The 22,979-nt window shown below is 35.9% G+C and overlaps 1 protein-coding gene across 1 annotated transcript; it reads left to right on the top strand.

Annotated features, from left to right (window-relative positions):
* Positions 1-257: 257 nt before the first annotated feature.
* Positions 258-3,939, top strand: LOC144969301 (uncharacterized protein C14orf119-like). Its single transcript, XM_078908412.1, has 2 exons — positions 258-498; positions 1,393-3,939. Exons 1-2 carry the CDS (start codon positions 395-397, stop codon positions 1,610-1,612), a joined length of 324 nt encoding a protein of 107 aa, XP_078764538.1. The 5' UTR covers positions 258-394; the 3' UTR covers positions 1,613-3,939.
* Positions 3,940-22,979: the final 19,040 nt, after the last annotated feature.

Raw genomic sequence — 22,979 nt, 5'->3', positions numbered from 1 at the left:
TCCAGTTTAGCGTTTTGTTGCCAATTCTTTAAAAAAAAAAAAATTTTTATTGTCTTTCTTACTAAAATGATACTTTTCAGGTTGATATCTATATTTTTATAAAAAAGGGAAAAGAAAATATTTTCCATCGATTATATTGTATAGATCTTTTATTTTTTTAACAACACCAAGGACGGTTTTTGTTATGGAACTTTGGCAAAAAAAATGATCTGGTCTTACAACATTCTGTTGACCCTTGACTCGGCCAGACTGTTGACAGTTTTTTCATTTTCGGAGTTTAGTGAGTACAGTTCAAAATTGAATACATTTGCTCAACACCTCCCTCCTGCTCTTCGAGTTTGGAAGACAACTTCACCATTAAATATCTATGTAGATATCTTTATTCATACAGGGAATGTCTTTGAGTAACACCGAGAAGGAAATCCAATGTGTTGTTCACTGGTTTACAGGATGGAGTGCACTCCAAAAGAAAGACTTTCTTCATGATTTGCTGGACAAGTGAGAGCCTTTTTTAAATTTAACCTTTGCTGGCAACTTATTTTTAGAAACTTAAACCTAAATATTGTTAGGGGATCCCGTTAGCTCGGAAGTTAGATTATAGTGCATGTGTTGGAATGCGTGGAAAGCAGAGGGAAAGAGAGGAAGGTACAATTCAATTAACCGTTGCAACAACATCCCGCTGAAATAAGTGGATGAAGGGATGAGGTATGGTGATTTGGTGGAAGGGGGGGGGGGGGGTTACAGGAATGGAAGTTAGTCAATTCGTCCGATTTATTTACTTAGGGAGGTAACACGATACTTAGGGATTTTGTGTTCCAGTATGTTGTTGTTTGGCTATAGAGTTGTTGTGAATTATTGTTTTCATGTTGGGTAACCTTGGGCTTGGGTGTCACTGTGAGTTCCATTCACTGTTGTGAGTTATTTCTTCCCATGAGTTTGTGATGTCACAATGGGTATAAAAACGGGTTTGCCTTCATTTTCGAAGCTCTTCTTACTACGATATTGATAATGATAATGGATTGTTGATTGAATTTAGTCAAGTGTTGACTCTGTTTATTATGATTTTATTACTGGACGAACATGCCCAAACTATTCCCGTGATGCCTTGATACATGGCATTTTTAACCGCCCATATATGTCCTTTACATATATATGGAGAACACCGACTTCGGTGGAGACTTTTTCTTTTCTATCTCCTACAATTTACTTATCGTGAACGAGATTGAGAAATATTGAGCTATATAAAAGCTCAATTTTTAAAAAAAAAAAAAAAAAAGGAAAGGAGCACATAGAGCCCACCCAGTTAGATCAATTTTCTTTTGATATATCTAGGCTTGCAAATAAAATTTCATCTTTATTTTATAATAAAAAGTTGCTCCCTTTTTCTTTCAGGCTTGTGCCAAAAAATGTTGACACGCTGTTTGATTCGATGCAAATGTTGGGAGTACAAGACAAACCTCCAAGTATATTTCAGTGTCAACTCAAACTGTTTGGAGAGTGGTTTACTCATTGGTCTGATGCAGAGAGAAACGACTTCATGATGAAGTTACGGACAATTGATGCCGCTTTTGTGAATGAATTTGAATATGAAGCTGCACGAGTTTCAAGATGACCACGGCGTAATTAGTAACTACTGTAATTTAGCTTGACTATTTAAATGACTTGGAAATTAAAGTAGATCTGGTCTTGTGTCCTTCTCACAAATCAAAATAAATACTTGAATGAGCCAAGGATGTAAAGCAATCCCAGTGAAAAACTTGTGGTCCTGTACTGCAGAAAACAAGACAATGAATTGTTTAGAATGTGTGAAGCTCCTACAGAGTTTATTGTAGTATGAGTTGATCAGTTTTATCAGGTGCAATTTTATTATTGCCCCCTATTTATTCCATGTGCCAATCAATATTGACTTAAGACAATAATAATCATCACTTTGGTAGGGACTCGATCATTGATTTTTTTTTGATCATGCACAATATTTTGCTAATTTATAGTCAAAGAATGTTTATATATATTTATCCTTGGAATGTCTTTTTTTTTGTATTGATTTTCTTTTCTTCAAAGATTGATTGCAATGATCAGGACCTGTCAATAGTGCAGTTCAAAATTGTACACACAACATATCGTGACATTACATTTGGAAAGAGTCAAACCTATCCTTAAGGTTTTTCAGATTTCAGTGGTGAAATTGTATGTATTTAAATATTACATCTTAAATGTAAAAAAAAAGAAATAGGTAGGATTTTTCAGGGTTTTTTTTTTAAATTCAGGAAAATTGAAAAATTCAGGATCTAGGTTTTGAGGGCTGGAATGTTTTTTTTTTCCACTAATCCCATGAGTTTTATTGCAATTGGTGGCGGTTGGTGTCAAGGAAACTCTGATTGTGTAATGGAAAATATTCCGTTTGTTCATCCTTAGGTGAATTTTTTCCTTTAGCTTTATCTACAAAAGGCTGAGATAACCCAGTGCAGTGCAGTTGAATTGCAAAGAGAGCAACAGGCACTAACTTCCTTGTTTATGAAAAAATATGCCAAAAGTGGTGCTCAAACTAGAGTCTCCTGAATGAAAGTGCTATGCCTTATCCCTTTGGCCATATCAACCCCATGAACTAAGTGTTAATGAATTATGTTGACTCCCTATGGTTAAAGCTACATCTATAGCCTCAATTTAATTCCAAGTAATGATAGGATCACACACTTTTTGCCTGCATTAGTAATTTTTTAAAATAATCTTTTTATAGATTCTAACCACTCCTGTTTGACCACGGTTTATAACGTTGACATTATATGGTAAAAGCTGCTTAGGATCACAAACTTTCCACTTTTCATTCCAGATGAAAAAGATGAATTAATGACTGCAACAATCTCGCCATTTAGTTACTTACTTACTTATCCGAATAGCGACCACCTGAGCTCTAGCCCTTCGGTCTTGTGCGCAATGACGTAGAAGTTAGACGTCTTTTGTAGCTGTTCCAGGTGACTATAAAGTGTGTTACTGATGCTTGGATTCGCCATTTAGTTAACATACATATAATTGTTCACATATGACAGTTGGAAAATAAGACGAAGAGAAAATATATCTGGTATTTCATACAGTGAACTTTTTATAGATTCTAACTTCAGTATACTATGTTGACACTCCATGGTTTAAGCTACATCTATACGTCAAACTAATTCCAAGTAAACATTGGATCACACACTTTCTACCTGCATTAGTAGGCCTAATTCTTAATGACATGATTTATAATATCAATATTATATGGTTTAAGCTACATCTATATGTCAAACTAATTCCAAGTAAACATTGGATCACACACTTTCTACCTGCATTAGTAGGCCTAATTCTGAATGACATGATTTATAATATCAATATTATATGGTTTAAGCTACATCTATACGTCAAACTAATTCCAAGTAAACATTGGATCACACACTTTCTACCTGCATTAGTAGGCCTAATTCTGAATGACATGATTTATAATATCAATATTATATGGTATAAGCTACATCTATACGTCAAACTAATTCCAAGTAAACATTGGATCACACACTTTCTACCTGCATTAGTAGGCCTAATTCTGAATGACATGATTTATAATATCAATATTATATGGTTTTAGCTACATCTATACGTCAAACTAATTCCAAGTAAACATTGGATCACACACTTTCTACCTGCATTAGTAGGCCTAATTCTGAATGACATGATTTATAATATCAATATTATATGGTTTTAGCTACATCAAGTAAATTCCAAGTAATGATCACACACTTTTTATCTGCATTAGTAATTCTGTATGATAAACTTTCTTGCTACTGTGTATGACACGATGTATAATATTGACGTTAAATGGTATAAGCTACATCTTAGTCAAGTTAAATTCCAATAATCAATAGAATTACACACTTTTTATCAGCATCAGTAATATTGTACCAAAAAAAATAACCTTTCAAAGATTCTAACCTCTCCAGTTTGACTACAGTCGCACAAAGGACAGAACGTGGATCTCTGTTCAGATTTTATTTGGTGATGGGTAACTGCTGAGAGTGCCTAACTTGTTCACATTTGACTTGAAGTATTCTTCGTTTTGTGTGCTCACTGATCTTTATATCACACAAGTCCTCAAAAAAAATTTAATAGCCCTTCAAATCTAGCAAATGAATGAATGAATTTATATAGCGCCTAGATCCACAATGTGCTCAGAGGCGCTTTACAGTGCAAATATGATAATTTAAAAGCATAAAATCTATCATATTTGAATAGCATCAATCAATTTGTAAGTTAATTACCACGCACTGTGCTACAAGATGAAAATTTAGGATGTCTATAATATGTACGCCTGATAGAAATGTTAAAGATCAAATGATTTTCTAAAGAGATGTGTTTTAAGTTTCTTTTTAAAATTTTCAAATGTCGGACATTTTTTGAAGGCAGTTGGTTCCATAGGCGGGTGCCGACTGGCTAATAGATCTCTCACTAAAAGATGATCTACAGTGAGGAACCTGGAAGAGATCTTGATCACTGGATCAAAGTTCTCTCTCCGGCACATAGAGATTAACCATATTTTGTAGGTATATACAGGAGCTGTCTTATTAAAACATTTAAAAGCATAGCATAGAATTTTGAACATAATTTGGCTGTTAACAGGGAGCCAATGCAAAGTTATTAAAATTGGCGTTACATGCTCTTTCACCCCACAACCAGTCACCATTCTAGCAGCTCTATTTTCCACTTTCTGAAGCTGTCTAATTATATATTTTGGTGACGTTTGTAACAGAGCATTAGAGTAGTCTATTCGTTTAGTACAAATGATGTCATTAATGTTTTGACAGTCTCAGTATCCAAAATATGTCTAATTCTATAAATTTTATGGAGATGAAGATGACAAATCTGAGCAACTTTACTAACATGAGCGTCCATACACAATTGTGAATCTAAATATGCACCTAAATTCCAGATAATGGAATCTTTATGGAGGGTTACAATTGGAATAGTTTGACATCTGAAGCAGATTTGGGCTTAGCCCATTCTTTCACAATGTTCATGGCAGAAAGGTCAGGGGGAAACCATGAAACATATTGGTGGACTTTGCTGTTCATCCTGCTTCAGTTTTTATATTGTCACTGCTATACATTACTTGAAACACTGCATCAATATATCATCAATAAAGTTTTGGCAATCTATAGTAACAGCTAAAAAGGAACAAACTTTGTACCTTTCATGCCCGATGAAAAAGATAAATTTGATGTCCGTAACAATCCTGTCTATTTAGTCATATAGAACATGCTATTATTCACATAAAATTATTGGGAAAAAAGTTCAGTTTCCAAGGTTTATATTAGGTATGTGTCAATATAACTCGTATATCAAAAAAGAATTTCCAATAAAGAGATCAGAACAGGTGAAATCAATAATAAACCAAATCAAATAATATAAGAATAATAACAGTAACAATAATAATAATAATAATGATAATAATAATAATAATGATAATAATAATATAATTAAATAAATATAAGAGACAGAGAAAATATGTCTAGAATTCTATACAATGAGAATATCATAAGATTCTAACTGCTTCATTTTACCACGTTTATAATTTTGACATTAAATGGTAAAAGTAAGAGCTACATAGGATCACAAACTTTGCACCCTTTAAGCCTGAAGAAAAAGATGAATTAATGACGCAACAGTCTCATCCATTTAGTTATAAAGCACATATTATTATTCACATGAGACAGTTGTATAATAAAAACAAAGACAATATACGTCCAGAATTCTATTCAGCAAACTTTTCATAGATTCTAACTACTGTTTGACTACAGTTTATTATGTTGACTCTATGGTTAAAGCTACATCAATATCCTCAAATTTAAGTCCAAGTAACTATAGGATAACACACTTTTTACATGCATCGGTAATTCTATATGATAAATTTTTTATAGATTCTACCTCTCCTGTTTGACTACAATTTATAACGTTGACATTATAATATGGTAAATTCTGCATAGGACCACAAACTTCCCACCTTTCAGTCTTGAAGAAAAAGATGAATTAATGACGCAACAACCTCGTCCATTTAGTTATAAAGCACATATTATTATTATTATTATTCACATAAGACAAAGTGAAAATATGCCCATTATTCGATTCAGTGCACTTTTCATAGATTCTAACTTCTGTTTGACTATGAGCAGAAGCGATGACGTCACATTTAAGCGGGAAGACAGTGAACAAACATAAAATGAAGATTACTCATAACAGCTCGATCGAGACACGACAGTCGTAACATACAAAACTATCACAATAAATAGTGACACAAAACCTTCCCCATATTCCTCCTCAAATTTACGCTTCCATCCAATGGTCTTAGCGATAAGGGAGAACATTTCTCCAAATTCACGCTTTGCTTCCATTGAATGGTCTTAACCATATGGGGGAAAGGGGAAATTTTTACCTTAAGGGAATCCGAAAATTATTAGATTATGAAGCGTAACTAACTGGTTTACTGGCTAGATTGCACTCCAAAAGAAAGACTTTCTTCATGATTTGCTGGACAAGTGAGAGCCTTTTTTAATTTTAACCTTTGCTGGCAACTTATTTTTAGAAACTTAAACCTAAATATTGTTAGGGGATCCCGTTAGCTCAGTTGTTAGAAGTGCAAGTGTTGGAATGCATGATAAGCAGAGGGAAAGAGGAAGGTACAATTAACCTTTGCATTGATCCAACATCCCGCTGAAATGTGGAAGAAGGGGTGAGGAATGAGTATGAGTCTGGTGATTTGAGGGAAGGGTGGGGGGGGGGGGTACAGGAATGGAACCAATAAAAATTTCCATCTTGGCTTGAACATATTTACAAAATAATTGGAAAGAAAAAAAAATAGAAAATCATCAGGGGTTAGGTTAACTTTTTCTCCTGGGTGGGTAGTATATACAGGGGAATCAAAGGAGGTCCGCATCTTGGGATGGCTGTACAATGTTTACATCAGTAGGGAAGGTATCCTGACAAGCATGTAAAATAGTAAAGGATTAGTCCTGCTCTGTGCAGCTTAATATTAATGATAATATCAAATGAATGTTAATGCAGTGCTGCATTTCCATTATCTATTTGTATATTGAAGGATCGCTCAAAATTTCTCAGATTGGCTTTAAGGATGTCAGTTAAGCTTATATATTTAAAATCTTCGATGGCCTTATCAGATTCCTCTAAGTAGTGTAGGTGGTTTTGCTTTGCTCAGGGATTGAAAGGTAAATATGGGGAGTCTGTTTCAAATAGGAGTCTGTTAATTGGAGTTTTTCTCACTGCCCCCAGTTGCTCTCTTTTAAATGTTTTTATTAAGCCTGAATAACTGAAAAAGGTATGTATTGGGAAACATGCCGATCCACTTGTCCAGAACTACATCAGTACCTAAGGAGGAGTGCAATTGAAGGAATTATTACTTCCATAACCTCTTAGACAGGAAATCTAAACAATGCGTATATGCTCGGGTTCCAAGATTATCAGAACTTTCCCCTCTGACATGCAAGATTATTGGTTTTATGAGATTTGCGTCCACTGTGAGTGTTTCCACTACACATTCCTGGTTTTCTTAGGTCCCCTTTTTCGTCCAATCAAAGCCAATTTCTCCCAACCCATGAATAATGTTATTCTGATTTATCTTTTGATCTTAATAGCAGATGACAATGCTTTACAGTTCATTGCGGCTTGAGATGGGTGGATACCTAGAGCAATACCAAATTTTGAAAACTTGCCCGTTAGCGCTCTTAAGCTCGCTCTCAGAAGGAAAGTTTATTAGGGTCACAGTAGACTATCATCCCACCCAGGATAGATAAGTCAACTAATGGGGCGGGGCAGGAACTTTAATAACTGCTGTAACTGTAATATGTAAATCTGTCTGCTTTTTCCTTTGTGACATCGACCCCAATGGAAATGGGCATCAACAAGTCCCACACACTTACCCTCTTGCTCGGGTAATTCCATGATAAAATCGTAAGTCTGCTGACTTGTCCGGCTTAAGGCTCCTGGCCTCTCCTTTTAAATGGGCCAGTTCTGCATGAGTTTCCATGCAAGTCTTCTGGGATGCGGGCCAGGCTCTCTTAGGGCAGCATTCTCTTCTTTCATCAGTTTGAACTGCTTCTGCCTGGCCCCATTCCTCTTGGCCATCTTGCTGCTGTCAGACTGGCTCTCCCTCTTCTTCGCAATTGATTCAGGGGGTTGGATCCCTTGTTCCGGTGTTTGAGAGGCCTTGTCCTGTCATCGAGCCCGTGATTCCGAGGGGTGGCTCCTGGTATCATCAGGCTTCCTGCTCATGGTCAGGCTTGAGATGTTTTTGTAGTCAATAGAGTCTTCTTTGATCTGATGGAGAGGCGTAACCTCTACCCCAGCCTGATGGGGAGGCGTGACCTCTACTCGTTCCTCTTCTTCCTCGTCTGCCATTCAGAGCAAATTCTCCTAAAATGCATGCAAATTGTCTAAAGAAACATCCACATGCTATCAAAACATCCATGATGGTTTTACTGCCATAGAAGGTGAATAGAAAGTTGTAATACAAAATGAATAATCTTGCCCTCTACACATTGATATAATGTGGTGATTGCTCACAACAGCTCGAGCCAAGCATCTATTAGCCACATGAGGTCAAGATTGGCATTGTGTCTAACCAATCATTCCACCAAACTGTATAGCCTAAGTTCAACTGCCTGGTGCAGGCATTTCTTTCCATTATCACAATAACCATTATCTGCACCATATTCCAATAGAAGTTCTAGGCATTGTGCAATATTGTAAGTCAATACCAGAGGACGGCTGTAAATTACATGTACTTGGTTGGAGCCGTGTCGCCTCTCTTGTCTTGAAGGTTAATTGAAGAAAGAAAGATGATTTTGCCTTTAATAAAATTACATGATAGGGTCTTGCTTTAAAATCTTCCGTGTGTTGTCCTTTTCAAAACGCAAGTTTAATGTCTAAATTTGTTTTGTCTTGAGTTTGTTTGTTTTTTCATAGAATATTCAGCTTCTTTTTGTTGTTTATTTTTTTGTATGAGTAAAGTATATATTATTATTATTATTATTAGTATTAGTATTATTATTATTATTATTTTTTATTGTTATCATTATTATTATTATTATTATTATTATTATTATTATTATTGGCTCTAGCAGATCTGTAAACATGGGTTAGTCTTATTCAAAGCCATCATATACGGATTTTACTTTTACTTATGTAAACACACACCTGCCAACCCGTCACATTCCAAAAGTCGGAACGTCAGCATATAGCAATTTGAATGAAGCTTGAAACAAAAAAGAAAGCAGGAATTTGTTACCAATGGATAATATCCCCCATCAAAATTATCACCAACTTTGTCACTCAACACATAAAGGTGGCTGGGTGGGGATCCTGACCTCCCATAGCGGGCGGGAGGTACACACTGTGTCTTCTATCCCTTTATATCTGTTTTCCAACATGCTTTCTGTCTTTGTCTTGGAATGAGATTGCTTAGTTTTTTTCCTGGCCCTGGTCGGAGTCCTGACTGGGAGGGAAACAGTCAAGTGCATAGTTATTGTTTTGGGAGATGATATTTTTTTCCTTGTAAATCATCTCTCTGTTATGTGTTAGTATATTTGTTATTTTTTAATGTATTATGTAAACATTTGAGTGTGTTCCTCTTTGTTGGATTTTATTCTTGTGTCCGGATGAGACTTATAGGTGATCTCAAACTAAGTACATTGGTGGTATGCTCTTGGAATCTACATCTGATCCCTATTTGTTCCCAGTTCCCCTATGTCTTACTTTCTCTTGGATGCTTCAATTGTAATTCTAGAACTTTTTACTATCCCATTTTCTTCCTTTTTACTGGCGCTGATATAACCTAAATGTGTTGCAAGCGCCGTAAAACCCTTAAAAACAAACAAACATAAAGGTGGTATTAACAAGTCTTAGACTGGGGATAGAATGGAGAGAAAGGGAAGGCTGTTAATTTTCCAACTTTCCGCCCCTTTTGACAATCTTCAAAAGTATATTTTTTTCACCTTGTTCTCTCTCTCTCTCTCTCTCTCTCTCTCTCTCTCTCTCTCTCTCTCTCTCTCTCTCTCTCTCTTTCTCTTTCTCACCCATCCCTTTTCTCTTATCGTTAACATTATTTCTGAAAGCCGGAATTTTAGTGACATTGGCAGAATGGCGGAAAGGGAGAGTGAAAATATTTATGTTTTCATTTTTCTTTTTCTTTCACTTCACTTCCTCGCCACCAGATTGTTAAACTGAAAGTTAATATACTAACTAGAAGGGAATTATAGATTTACAACATTGTCTTTTTGCTAACATTAACATATTCTACGTTTCCGAATGATATACAATTTTTGACAAAGTTTCCTAGAGGTTTGAAATAAAGTGATTCTTCAAAGATCATTCCTAAATATTTTATTTGATTTGCTTGACTAGTTCAACTTTTTGAATATTTATTTCAATGTCATTGGGAGGAACTTTACTTTTTTGGAAATCTAAGATTTGTTCTTTTGTGTTTGATGCATTAAGTTCAAGGCAGTTTTTCTAACACCAATTCACCAAATGTTCAATTTGGTTTATATACATATATGTAATGCTTTTCTGATTCTTGGTTGTTCAAAAGTCCTAAAATGGCAGTATCGTCTGCATATATAACAATGAGTGAGGCATACGTCATAAATAGATATACAATCATTTGTGTACAAAATAAACACAATTTGGTAGCTAAAGCATCTTTTCTTTTTTGTTCTGGCGCTGATATGACCTAAATGTGCCCCCCCCTCTCTCTCTCTCTCTCTCTCTCTCTCTCTCTCTCTCTCTCTCTCTCTCTCTCTCTCTCTCTGTCTGTCTCTCTCTGATATAAAGACAATTTTTTTGGGGAAAAAATATCAATAAGGACCGCCATTCTATGTATTTATTTACTTGATACCTTTGATGTTAAAATGTATGCAAATAAAATTGGATTAAATCACATCTTTTAACGGTTTTATTATTTTACAAACCTGGCGATGATGTTACCGGTGATAATGGTTATGATGACAACGAGGGAGACGATGATGATGAGGAAGAGGAAGAAGATGGCTTTTAAGAATAACTTTAAAACATTTAAAGCTGAAATAAACGTATTACTCTCTTTTGTTTCTTTTTTTTTTTCAACATCAACCTGGATGACAATGCCAAACGAATGTTGAGTTGTATGTGGTCCACTTATCCAACAACTTTGGGGTTCCGACCTCCCATAGTGGGCAGGGAGGTACTTGCTGTGTCTTCTATCCCCCCTGTACAGTTTTCCAATTGCTTTCTGTCTTTGTCTTGGAATATGATTACTTAGTTTTGTCCTCTGGGTGGGGATCCTGGCCTCCCATAGCGGGCAGGGAGGTACATGCTGTGTCTTCTACTTCTATCCCCTTATATCTGTTTTCCAACATGCTTTCTGTCTTTTTCCTGGCCCTGGTCGGAGTCCTGGCTGGGACTGGGAGGGAAACTGAAACAGTCAAATGCATAGTTATTGTTTTGGGAGATGGTATTTTTTTTTTCCTTATAAATCATCTCTCTGTTTTGTATTATTATATTTGTTATTTTTAATATATAATATAAGCATTTGAGTTTCTTACTCTTTGTTGGATTTTGTTCTTGTGTCCGGATGAGAACTATAGGTAATCTCAAACGAAGTACATTGGTTGTATACTCTTGGAATCTACATCTGATCGCTATTTGTTCCCAATTCCCCTTTGTCTTATTTTCTTTTGGGTGCCTCAATTGTAATTCTAGAACTTTTTACTATCCCATTTTCTTCCTTTTTACTGGCGCTGATATAGATATAAACTAAATGTGTTGCAAGCGCCGTAAAACCCTTAAAAACAAACAAAAAACAGTTTTGTCCTGATCTTGGCTGGGAGGGAAACAGTCGAATGTATAGTTTTAGTTATGGGAGATCTCTCTGTTATGTACTGTTTTTTGTTTTTGTTATTTTTTTCTTTACATATGATTTGTAAACATTTGAGTGTATTCCTCTTTGTCGGACCATTGCTGGTGTCTGGATGAGACTTTAAATAGACTAGATGTAGTCTTTTCAATCAGGGAAAGGCTTCATGTTTATCTACCGAATTGCTTCTTAACTCTGTTCTCTCGATTTTCTGAACTTTACTTTGTGTTATCAATAGATAGTTCGAAGTTGACATCGCTCACGTCTTTTATCCGCGTTTATGAGTAATTCTCACCAAACTGTATCAACCAGACTTTAAACGTTGAAGGTTACACATGGCTTTGTGTGTCAGTAATATATTTATGTACAGTGTGTATATGGATGTGTGAGTGTGTGGGTGTGTAATTGGATGCGTGTGAGCTTTTGTTCATATGTTCGAACCTGCAGTGTGTAATCTTTTTTTTTACTGATGGTCAATGTGAAGCGCTTCGCAGCTTCGGCATAAGCGCTATATAAATGTACATTTATTATTATTATTATTATTATTACTATTATTATTATTAGCCGTTGTGCTTCCTGATGACAATGTAATGAGCTTTTTAGCGAATCGCATACGATTACTATCTATAGGCCGAATTTTTCATTTGTCATTCAGACGATTTGATGATCTGCATAATGGGAGATAATGCAGTATGACTTTCCACGATAGAACAAATTACTGAAGAACCTCCCTTATCGCAGTGGTCGGCATTTTCTGTCATTTTAATTTTACTGTTACGTTTGGTATTCAACAATGGCGTTAAAATCGGGTTTGGGGTCCATATTGTTCCGTGCAGCCCATGTTAAAATTTTTCCAACGAGCACATAATTACTGGCAAATCTGAACATTTCAAAACTATATTTTACAGATTGATTTTCAAGTCACTTGCAAACTTCTCGTAAATTAAAGGTATCTGAATCTATGACCAGTTGACTCAAATAATTATTTCTAAAATCTGATAGTAGGGCATCGGTCTTGTTGAGAATATGAGAATCGCCATCTGGCTACCCTGTTGCCAGATTCATTTGCGCGCACCTACAGACTTTATTAACGTATCGATTTTAATTGTTCATGGCTCAAAATACTCGTCTCAATCCCTGGCAATTTCCATAATATACTTCTTGTATAATAATTAAAATAGATGAATAGATGAGTGTCTGCTCGTAATAGCCTTTATTTACCCGCAAATATGTTAGGTTCTCCACTATTTATTACAAATAAATATAATCCATGCTTGTAAATTATTTGGCAAATAAGTGAGGATTGCGATTTAGGGAATGAGATTAGCGGAAGAGTAGCGTCCCTTGATTGGAAGTCAAGAGCGGAAAAGTTATTAGAGAGAGAACGTCATGTTGATTGTGCGGCATGAGACACTTCACCGAAACAGAGGACGAGAGAGACGCATGTGCAAAACCATTTTGACGTTCTCTCTGTAAGGTGACATCCAATCAAGGGACGCTACTCTTCCGCTAATCTCATTCCCTATAGCTTAGAGTAGAGTGGTGTAGCCAGTCCAGTTTATCATAGTGATGTCTCATCTCTTGTTTTTCATAGCATTCACATAATGGTCTAGCAGTGTTTCTAGTAGTGTACGCGTTGTGGTGTTGTGGTATGCCACTCGCCTTTTGAAATGGAAATCTTGTATTGGGTTTTCCTAATGATGGCGCAAAATTTAGTCACATTCTCTCGCTGTGAGAGTGTCAAGTGAAATAAATACATAAATATGTCTATTCTACGTGCGGCTATGTGGTCTAGTGGTATGACTCTCACCTTCGAATCCGAAGGTCCAGGGTTCGAGAGCCGCTCTGAGCGGTGCATAGTTGAGTCCTTGGAAAAGGCTCTTTACTCACATTTTCTCACCGTACTCAGGTGTAAACAGAGTAACTAGCCGTTAACTGCAGCGTCTGTCCGAGAGAAAACAAATTATAATATCGCCTAGCAGGCGTCATGTCTCATCCTGCATGTTAAATGTTCTCTTGGATAATAAAGCGCATTGAGAACACATAGGCGGAAATCTCACGTTTTAAAAAGTCGGTTATTGCTATGTTTTCACGAAAAGAAAATTGTTTTCTTACATATAATTTATATCCCTTTTTCCCTGTTGAATGAACTGAGCAGACGATGAAAAGATTAAAAAGCCTTTCGAATGTTTCTGCTATAAGGCTGGCTATTGTCATACTTTTTTTTCTATTTGGCATTTTAGTGTTTAATACCTAGGTAAAACATTTCGGCCTTTTATTCTTTCTCATCATCGACAAAAAAAAAAGTTCGGAATGCGGCTGTTTTTGATGACATTTAAATGGCAGAGGGGACTGGAATGGGGAAAAGAAAATGTTATGGCGAGATTAAACAAAGCAAGGAGTGGTGGCCGTCTTCAAATGGTTCTAGTTCTAGTTCTAGGTTTGGCAAGGGAAATGCAAGTCTTCAAAAAAAATAAAATATAATGTAATGGGTGGAGGTCTGGCCAATTGGATAAGTCGTTTCATTTTAATTGGACAGAGGGAGGGGGGTGTGGGATGGGGTGGGGGGGGGTGGTCGAACCGTACCCTTTGTTAACTAAAATGAACGTAATTTACGTGGAATGCCGAGCCGACAGCAACCCTTGACCTGATGACACAATACGCCTGTTGGAACTTTCTCTCGTGCTCAAGCTAAAAAAAAAAACTATCTATTCTGCCGGTGAGAGTTTATTCTCTCTAGAGTTTTTAAAAAATGTAATCGCGACTTATGAGCACATTTAGTGCATATTGCACTTTATTCAACTCACGTTTGTTATTCTTTTACGATCTTTCAGATTATATAGGCTACTAGTTATGATCTCATTAATGGGAAAAAACAAATAACTGAATACTGAATGATCTCTCGCCCAATACATTAATTGTGCAAGTGTTGCTGTTAGCTTGCACCCCTGTGTAAAACACGCTTTGCACATTTAGTGGAAATTTCTCTTTATATAAGCTCACGTTATTTTCCTTATTATTACCAAAAAAAATTCTGACAGAGATAATTTTGCTAACGGCCATGTACTGATTTTACGCTTGAGTATGGTGGGGACTGTGAGTAAAGAGACTTTTTCTAAGGACTCAACCGTGGCCGCTCAGGTCTAGACTCGAATCCTGGTCCTTCAAGACCGAAGGCGAGTGTCATACCACCACACCACATAGCCTGACGCAGCCCTAAATTTACATAAGGTTTAACAATAGGCCTACTTCGCGACAATTACCAAAACGAAAGCGAAAGATGAGTCAATGTTGGTGATGCAACAGGGCACCAATAATAGAATTCAATAGTCTGATGTCACGTCCGCACAGCAACGAGCACCTTGGTTCTAAACAAAGAAAATCGGTCCTTTTTATTCTTCATGCTATGACTTTTTGAACGATTTCCTGGTCTCGCCTTCATGGGCCAAAGATGTCGGAAAATTGTTGACAGCATTGTTGGCGAACAATAAAATCAATTTCCACGGTGTGCGGCTATGTGTTCTAGTGGTGTAACACTCGCTTTCGGATCGGAAGGTCCTGCGTTCGAGCCTCGCTCGGCGCATAGTTGAGTCATTGGAGAAGGTTCTTTACTCGCATTACCTCACTGTACTCAGGTGTAAAAATGAGTACCTGGCCGTTAACAGCGTTGTCTCTGTCCAAAAATTTGTAATATCGCCTGACAGGCGTCATGTCTCGTCCTACATGCTATGTGTTGCTGTTGGCCAGGGACCCCTTGTGAAGCGCTTTGAGCACGTTTAGTAGATATTGCGCTATATAAAAGTTCAAGTTTTTTTGTGTTTTTTGTTTTAATAGTGTAGCTGGCAAGGAATAGTAAGTAGTATTATAACCATGAGTACATCTTTCAATGGAGATTGGTTTGTTCTGGTTTTGCGAGGTCCCAAGTTTGAGAGTTTATTTGCCAAGACGAGGGTAATTCAAATCGATCGATAGAAGTCCCAGGTTTGAGAATTTTTTTCCAAGACGAGGGTAATTTAAGTCGATCGATATTTGAAGGAAGAGTTTTCTGGCCAAATTCTTAAATACTTGTATACCCTTAGCACGGCAGTTAAAGGGTCAATAACCGCGAATCGGATTACTGGCAAGATTGATTTACCAATATGAATTTGGCTATATATAATTTAATTGAAAAAAAAACTTGAAAGAAACCAGTAGAATCGGCCGCTCATTAAATGGATTATTGTAAATAGACTGTTACCAGAAATAGCTTCCATCTCGACAGGAATATTCTAGTTATTAATATTCCTCGCCAACAATTGGAATAATTTCCGTAAACTTCCGCGAGTGGTTTCCCCGATCTCCCGTGTTTCCTTCCGCATTAGAATAGTATCCGGTTCAGGATCAAGAAACGATGTTCAACATGCTCAAATCAATTTATGTCAAAGTCATTGAGTGAGGTTCTAGATTTCCTCTCCTCGTATAAAACGGTAGGGGCCGGTGATCGTAAAATACTAATGTCTGTTTTGTTCCCACACGGAGCCTCTCCATTTTCACTCTTTCGTTAGTACTCTCCTCGTATGCAGCTATGACGTTTTGCGGCTTATAACATAAAGTTCACTGATTGATTCCCGAAATGGGCGCCCCAAAGTTGGAACTTTCTCTCGTGCTCAAGCGAAAACAACTATCTACTCTGTCGGTGAGAGTTTATTCTCTCTAGAGTTTTAAAAAAATGCAATCGCGACTTATGAGCACATTTAGTGCATATTGCACTTTATACAACTCACGTTGTTTTTCTTTTACAATCTTTCAGATTATATAGGCTACTAGATAGTCATGATCTCATTAATGGGGGAAAACAAACAAATAAACAAACAAACAACTAAATGATGTCTCTCCCAATACATTAATTGTGCAAGTGTTGCTGTTAGCTGGTAAAACACGTTTTGCATATTTAGCTGAAATTTTGCTTTATATAAGCTCACGTTATGTTCCTTATTTATGAGTCAAACAATCCCGTTGATTGGTCTCATTAATGATTTTTAAAATTCGAATAAATGTACAATATTCTTTACTAGATGTTGTAATCACAGACTTATGAATACTGTAACTAAACATAAATTTAGAAATCAAAACTTAAAAGAAAAAAACACTATGTGCTGCTTTGTTGTCTTATTGTTTAACACTCGACTTCGGACTTGTAGGTTTGTAGGGGAGGAGCAAGGTTGGGTCTTTGGACTCTTTTCTAACATTCCCTCACTGCACTAAGGTGTAAAACCCTTGTTACCTGACCGGTAACAGCGTTGTCTCGATCGGGGACAAGTGTTAAAAAACGCCTTACAGGTGTCAGTCTCGTCCTACATCTCAAATATTACGGTTGGCTGCTTTTGACCCGTTTGTAAAGCTGTGAGAACTTTCAGTGGATATCGGTCTATATGTAGTGATGCGGAGGTCCCGATAGATCACTTGGTAGAGCACTCGCTTCACACGTAAAGGGACCTAGATCAATCCCGGGTGCAGGCAGTCGAGACTTTTTTTCTGACCCCTCCCCCCCCCCCCCCCCCCCGGTCCACCCAGCAGTGAAATGGTAGCTGATTCTGTTAGATTTGGCGGAAAGTACTTTGCTATAGACTAACGTCCCATCCAAAGGATAGCAAGCAATTGTTATTGTCCGTTTCACGTTATAGACGCTATAGAAAACGGGATGAACTCCGGCTCCATGGGCCGAATGGCTCTGAAGGACTACTTTTTTATGTAGTTGCGCGGCTTTGTGGTCCAATGGTATGACTCTCGCCTTCGAATCGGTAGGTCTAGAGTTCGAGACCCGCTCTGAGCGTGTATCATTGAGTCCTTGAAAAAGGCACTTTACTCGCATTCTTCCGCCATACTCAGGTGTAAAGTCAATGCCTAGTCGCAAACAGTGTTGTCGCTGTCGGGAAAAAAATGTAGTATTATCGCCTAATAGGCGTCATGTCTCGTCCAACATGATAAGTGTTGCGGTTGGATTCAATCCCGTGCGTAAAGCTGTGATCACTTTCTTAGTCCTTCAGAGCCCAGGGAGTCAAAGTTTGTACCGCTTTATATAGAATGTAAACGGAAAAAAACAGGATTCAACAGTCGTAACGTCACTTCCTTCCTAATGACGCATGGTAACTTAGTAACACTGGCTCTAAACTATAGGAACAATGGCGGACGCCCGTATGAAATATTTCTCCGGCGAGCATAAAGGGTATCCAGAGGTAAAAACCACATACATTTGATCATGTTTTGACTTTTACACATTCTGATCACAAGTTCTAGCCAGCATGAAGAATAAAAAGTAATGATTTTCTTTGTTTAGAACCAAGATGCGGCGTGACATCAGACTATTGAATCGTATTGCTTGCTATCCTTTTGATAAGACGCTAGTCTATCACAAAGTACTTTCCGCCAAATCTAACAGACTCAGCTACCAATTCACTGCTGGGTGGACCGGAGGGGGGGGGGGATCAGAAAAAAATCTCGCCTGCACCCGGGATCGGTCTCGGCCCCTTTGCGTGTGAAGCGAGTGCTCTATCAACTGAACTATCGGGGGCCCCTTCAGTGAATATTGCTCTATATAAAAGCAGATATAATGGAGGGCGTTGATTTGTTCAATTTGGCTCATTACTCAATTATTGATTGCTATGATAAAGGGAATCTCAAAAGGGAAGGACAGTTATAAAGATTGACAAATTCTCATTATTACCGAGGTTCTGATTATAGATATTCGTGAATTTGAAATCAAAAAGAATTATTGTTATTACTGTAAATATTATTATTACCATTGTCATCATCATTATAATAATAATAATAATAATAATAATAATAATAATAATAATAATAATAATAATAATAATAATAATTATTATTATTATTATTATTATTATTATTATTATTATTATTATTATTATCATTATTATTATTATTATTATTATTATTATTATTATTGTTATTATTATTATCATTATTATTATTATTATCATTATTATTATTATTATTATTATTATTATTATTATTATTATTGTTATTATTATTATTATTATTATTATTATTATTATTATTATCATATTATTATTATTATTATTATTATTATTATTATTATTATTATTATTAGTGTTATTATTCTTAATATTATTATTATTATCATCATCATCATTATCATTAAAATTACTACTATTTATAATCATCATCATCAACATCATCATCATCATCATCATCATCATCATCATCATCATCATCATCATCATCATCATCGTCATCACCATCATTAATATTATGCGCAATAGTGACGTTTGACAATGCTAGTTTCTGAAAAATGCCTAATCATATGACATTGTTACGCACACCCACCACTACTACAGTTGTTGAGGACCACGCTCAAGGAACAAACCGTAGATTATAGAATTAATGGTTTCATGTGTTAAACGCAAGTTGTAGATTAGATTATCCTATTAGGGTACCGACATCCTGGTTCTCTCGTGCTAAATTATTAATGATTATTAATAGCTGTTTCGTTGTGCATTGAGACTAATATCAAGTATAAAGTAACGACACTACTATTTGTACTATTTTTAATACTGTTACTATTCCGACTGCCACTACTACTACTACTACTACTACTACTACTACTACTACTACTACTACTACTACTACTACTACTACTACTACTACTACTACTACTACTACTACTACTACTACTACTACTACTACTACTACTACTACTACCACTACCACTACTACTACTACTACTACTACTACTACTACTACTACTACTACTACTACTACTACTACTACTATACTACTGATTGAACTACTACTTAACAACTAGTATTACTCCTACTACTACTACTTATTATTATTATTATTATTATTATTATTATTATTATTATTATTATTATTATTATTATTATTACTATTATTATTAATAGTATTATTATATCATATTATTATTATTATTATTATTATTATTATTATATTATTATTATTATTATTATTATTATTATTATCAGTATCATTATTATTATTATAATTATCATTATTATTGTCATTATTATTATTATTATTTTTAATTAAAAAAAATTTAATTCTTTTTTTGTTGATGTTGTTTTTTTTTTTTTGTGATGTTTTAACTTGTAGTATGTTGTGTCAGCAAATTGCACTACGAACATTTTGTTCTACTCTTGTTTGCGTTGAATTTAACTTTTTTTTAAATACACTCATTATCAGTTCCTTACCCTCGACTAATTCTCACACAATCAGGCTGTTCTAAGCCAACATCCTCTAACTAGTTCCTTGCCGTACTCTGGAAAGACTCGTATTTAAGACTTCGCTACCTGTCCAATATGTCCCCACTGTGGGCAAGAACCCGAGACGACAGAGCATCTAGTCAAAAGGTGTGTTGTGACGATGCTACCCGGCGGGTTCGCGACGGTGCACGAATGCGGACCGGACTTTGCTGATTGGATCGATCGTCATAACATAGTGGTGTGAAGAACCATAAGAGGCTGCCGCCAAGAAAGTCGTCATTCAACCTAGGACTTCGCGAAGTCCCAGATTTGAGAGTTTTTGCCAAGATGAGAGTCATTAAAATCGATCGATATTTGAAGGACGCGTTTCCTGGCCAACGGTTTAAATACGTGTCTTTCTAGAGTACGGCAGTTAACTGGTTAATATTATGTCTCTTGTAGTAAGTTTGTTAAGAGAATAATATTTTGAACCAAACAGGTTTTTTGTTCTATTCTTTTTTTTTGAATTCTCCGCCAACGAATCTTGTTGTATTCCATTTTATTATTCATTCAAGTTTAATAAGGTCTCCCGTCTATTCGTTGTTCCGCATTATCTCGTAGTCTAGTCAACAATCTGACGGCATATTAACTGCAGTGAATAATTCGGCATAATCAAAGCATTAGGAAATGAATGTTGAGCCCCCGTCTTTATGGAATTAACCCTTTTTGAATCGTTGTTGATTTAATTTTTTTTCTTCTGATATGAAATCATGACGTAACCGAATCAGATTCTTTTCTTCTGCTTGAAAAAAAATAATGTAAAGAATAGAGATTGCGATATTTGTACCTGCGATCGTAGAAGACTGCAGGGTACAGGGGTATGCTAAGATTCCAAAAACGACTTTAACCCTCTCCTTACCACCTATAGGAAAAATCGTCATATTTGTTACGATACAAGCATCAATTTTCTTATTCTGATTTCATTTTGTTATAGCTATAAAAAATAGATACTGTGTTGCAGCAGAGCTCATTGTTCTGAACAAAATATAGAATGTATTTGCCAATCTGTTTGAAAAAATATATCTTTGTGTTGGGTGAGTATGAAGTTTCGAGTAAAATTCTAAAAATAACTGGTAAGGAGAGAGTTTATTGGGCTCTAGGATTCAAGCCCGTGAGTTATAGACACATCAAGGGTATTCCCTCAAAAAAGACACGATATTCCTCGCCATATCGGAGATGGGTGCCAAAATAGAAGCAACGAAACTGACGTCACTCAACTCCGTGGTATTGTATTTATCCTGCCATTTATATGAATAGTTCTCACTTAATTCCATCAATCAAAGCATAAACGGTCAAGGTTGCATACACATTGTTCTGTGTGTTGGTACGTCATATCCGGTTGGCGGGTGTTATGAGATTTATTTCAAAACGCATAGCATCAATTGGCGGTTCTATTTGATGTAGTGTTTTTATTTCTGACTTTATCAGAAAATGTCCCAAGCCCAACGGTCAGTGTACGCGATTCTATTTTTAGGCTGTTTTTATAGTGAGGCGGTGAAGAATATTCGGGATTTGAAACAAATAATTATGTCATGTCCAATTCTCTAGTATATCGTTCGCTAACGACAAAAAGGAAAAACAAACAACAACTACACACGCCCGCCGGTAGTGGTGGTGGTAGGGGGGGGGGGGGTTGCCACGAGGAGAGATAATAATATAATATGTACGATAACGTCAGCTGATATACATTTTATGACCGAATCCGATGATTCAAATACAAACTCCTGATGTCAAAAGGAATCAACAACAATATCAGTCAGAGTGAGCAAATTACGAGTCTAAGTCGAACAGAAGTGACGATTGTTGTCTATATGAACAAAATGTGAAAGACACCTCCGATCCTTTTTACCTTACAGTTGCAGAATTTTTAATAAGGAAAATAATTTATAAATTTTGGTCTACGTCTGGTTTAACTTTGAAACTTTTTCTTTAAAATTACTCCACACCCACAATTTTTTAACATCAATTTATAAAATCGCTTACTACAACTTTTCTATTTCCTACAACTATTCTATTCTACATTACCTGCCATGTACTTTATACTATGTAATTTGTCTCAGTCAATTTACAATGGTATTATACTGTAACTAATTCTTAGCTTTTTTTTCTTATAATGTTGACATCAATATACCTCTTCTAGATATTTATATCTTTACAATTTCATAATCTGTATGTCCTTTAATTTACACTATATAATTATTCTTACAGCCTACATTATTGCACTATTTATACCTATTACCAAATTTTACTTTACCACATTATATTTACGTATATTATGTTTATGTATGTATCATTGTCGGCATTTTATACGTCTGTACAAAAATTTCCTTTTGGATGAATAAAGTACATTAATATTATTACTATTATTATTATTATTATTAATATTATTATTATTATTATTATTATTATTATTATTATTATTATTATTAAATAATCTCGCTCAAGAGAGAAAGGGAAACACAAAATTCGGCACAGCGGGGCACGAGCCCTAGATCCTCAGGATAAGCAACAGTAAAATGTCTTAACTTCTCGGCCGCCATCAAGCGGACTTGGATCAATAGACGTCCGTCCAGCTTACAACTAGAGGCCCCCGGTAGATTTGATGGACCATCCAAACTCACATGAAAATGGACTGGTTCCATCCAATCTACTTCCAAATTGATTTCGTTTTGTCCCCCTATCCTCTAGATCGACCTCACAGACTCACGCTGGTTTGATAAATGGCTCAAATTAAATAAGTGACCATTCATCTCAAAGTGGTGTTAAGTTGC

This window comes from Berghia stephanieae, chromosome 1, assembly GCF_034508935.2.
Source record: "Berghia stephanieae isolate SIO BIC M18660-M18661 chromosome 1, UCSD_Bste_1.3, whole genome shotgun sequence".
NCBI lineage: Eukaryota > Metazoa > Mollusca > Gastropoda > Nudibranchia > Aeolidiidae > Berghia > Berghia stephanieae.
The sequence above is the reverse complement of the archived record's forward strand: the minus strand, read 5'-3'. Positions and strand labels throughout refer to the sequence as shown.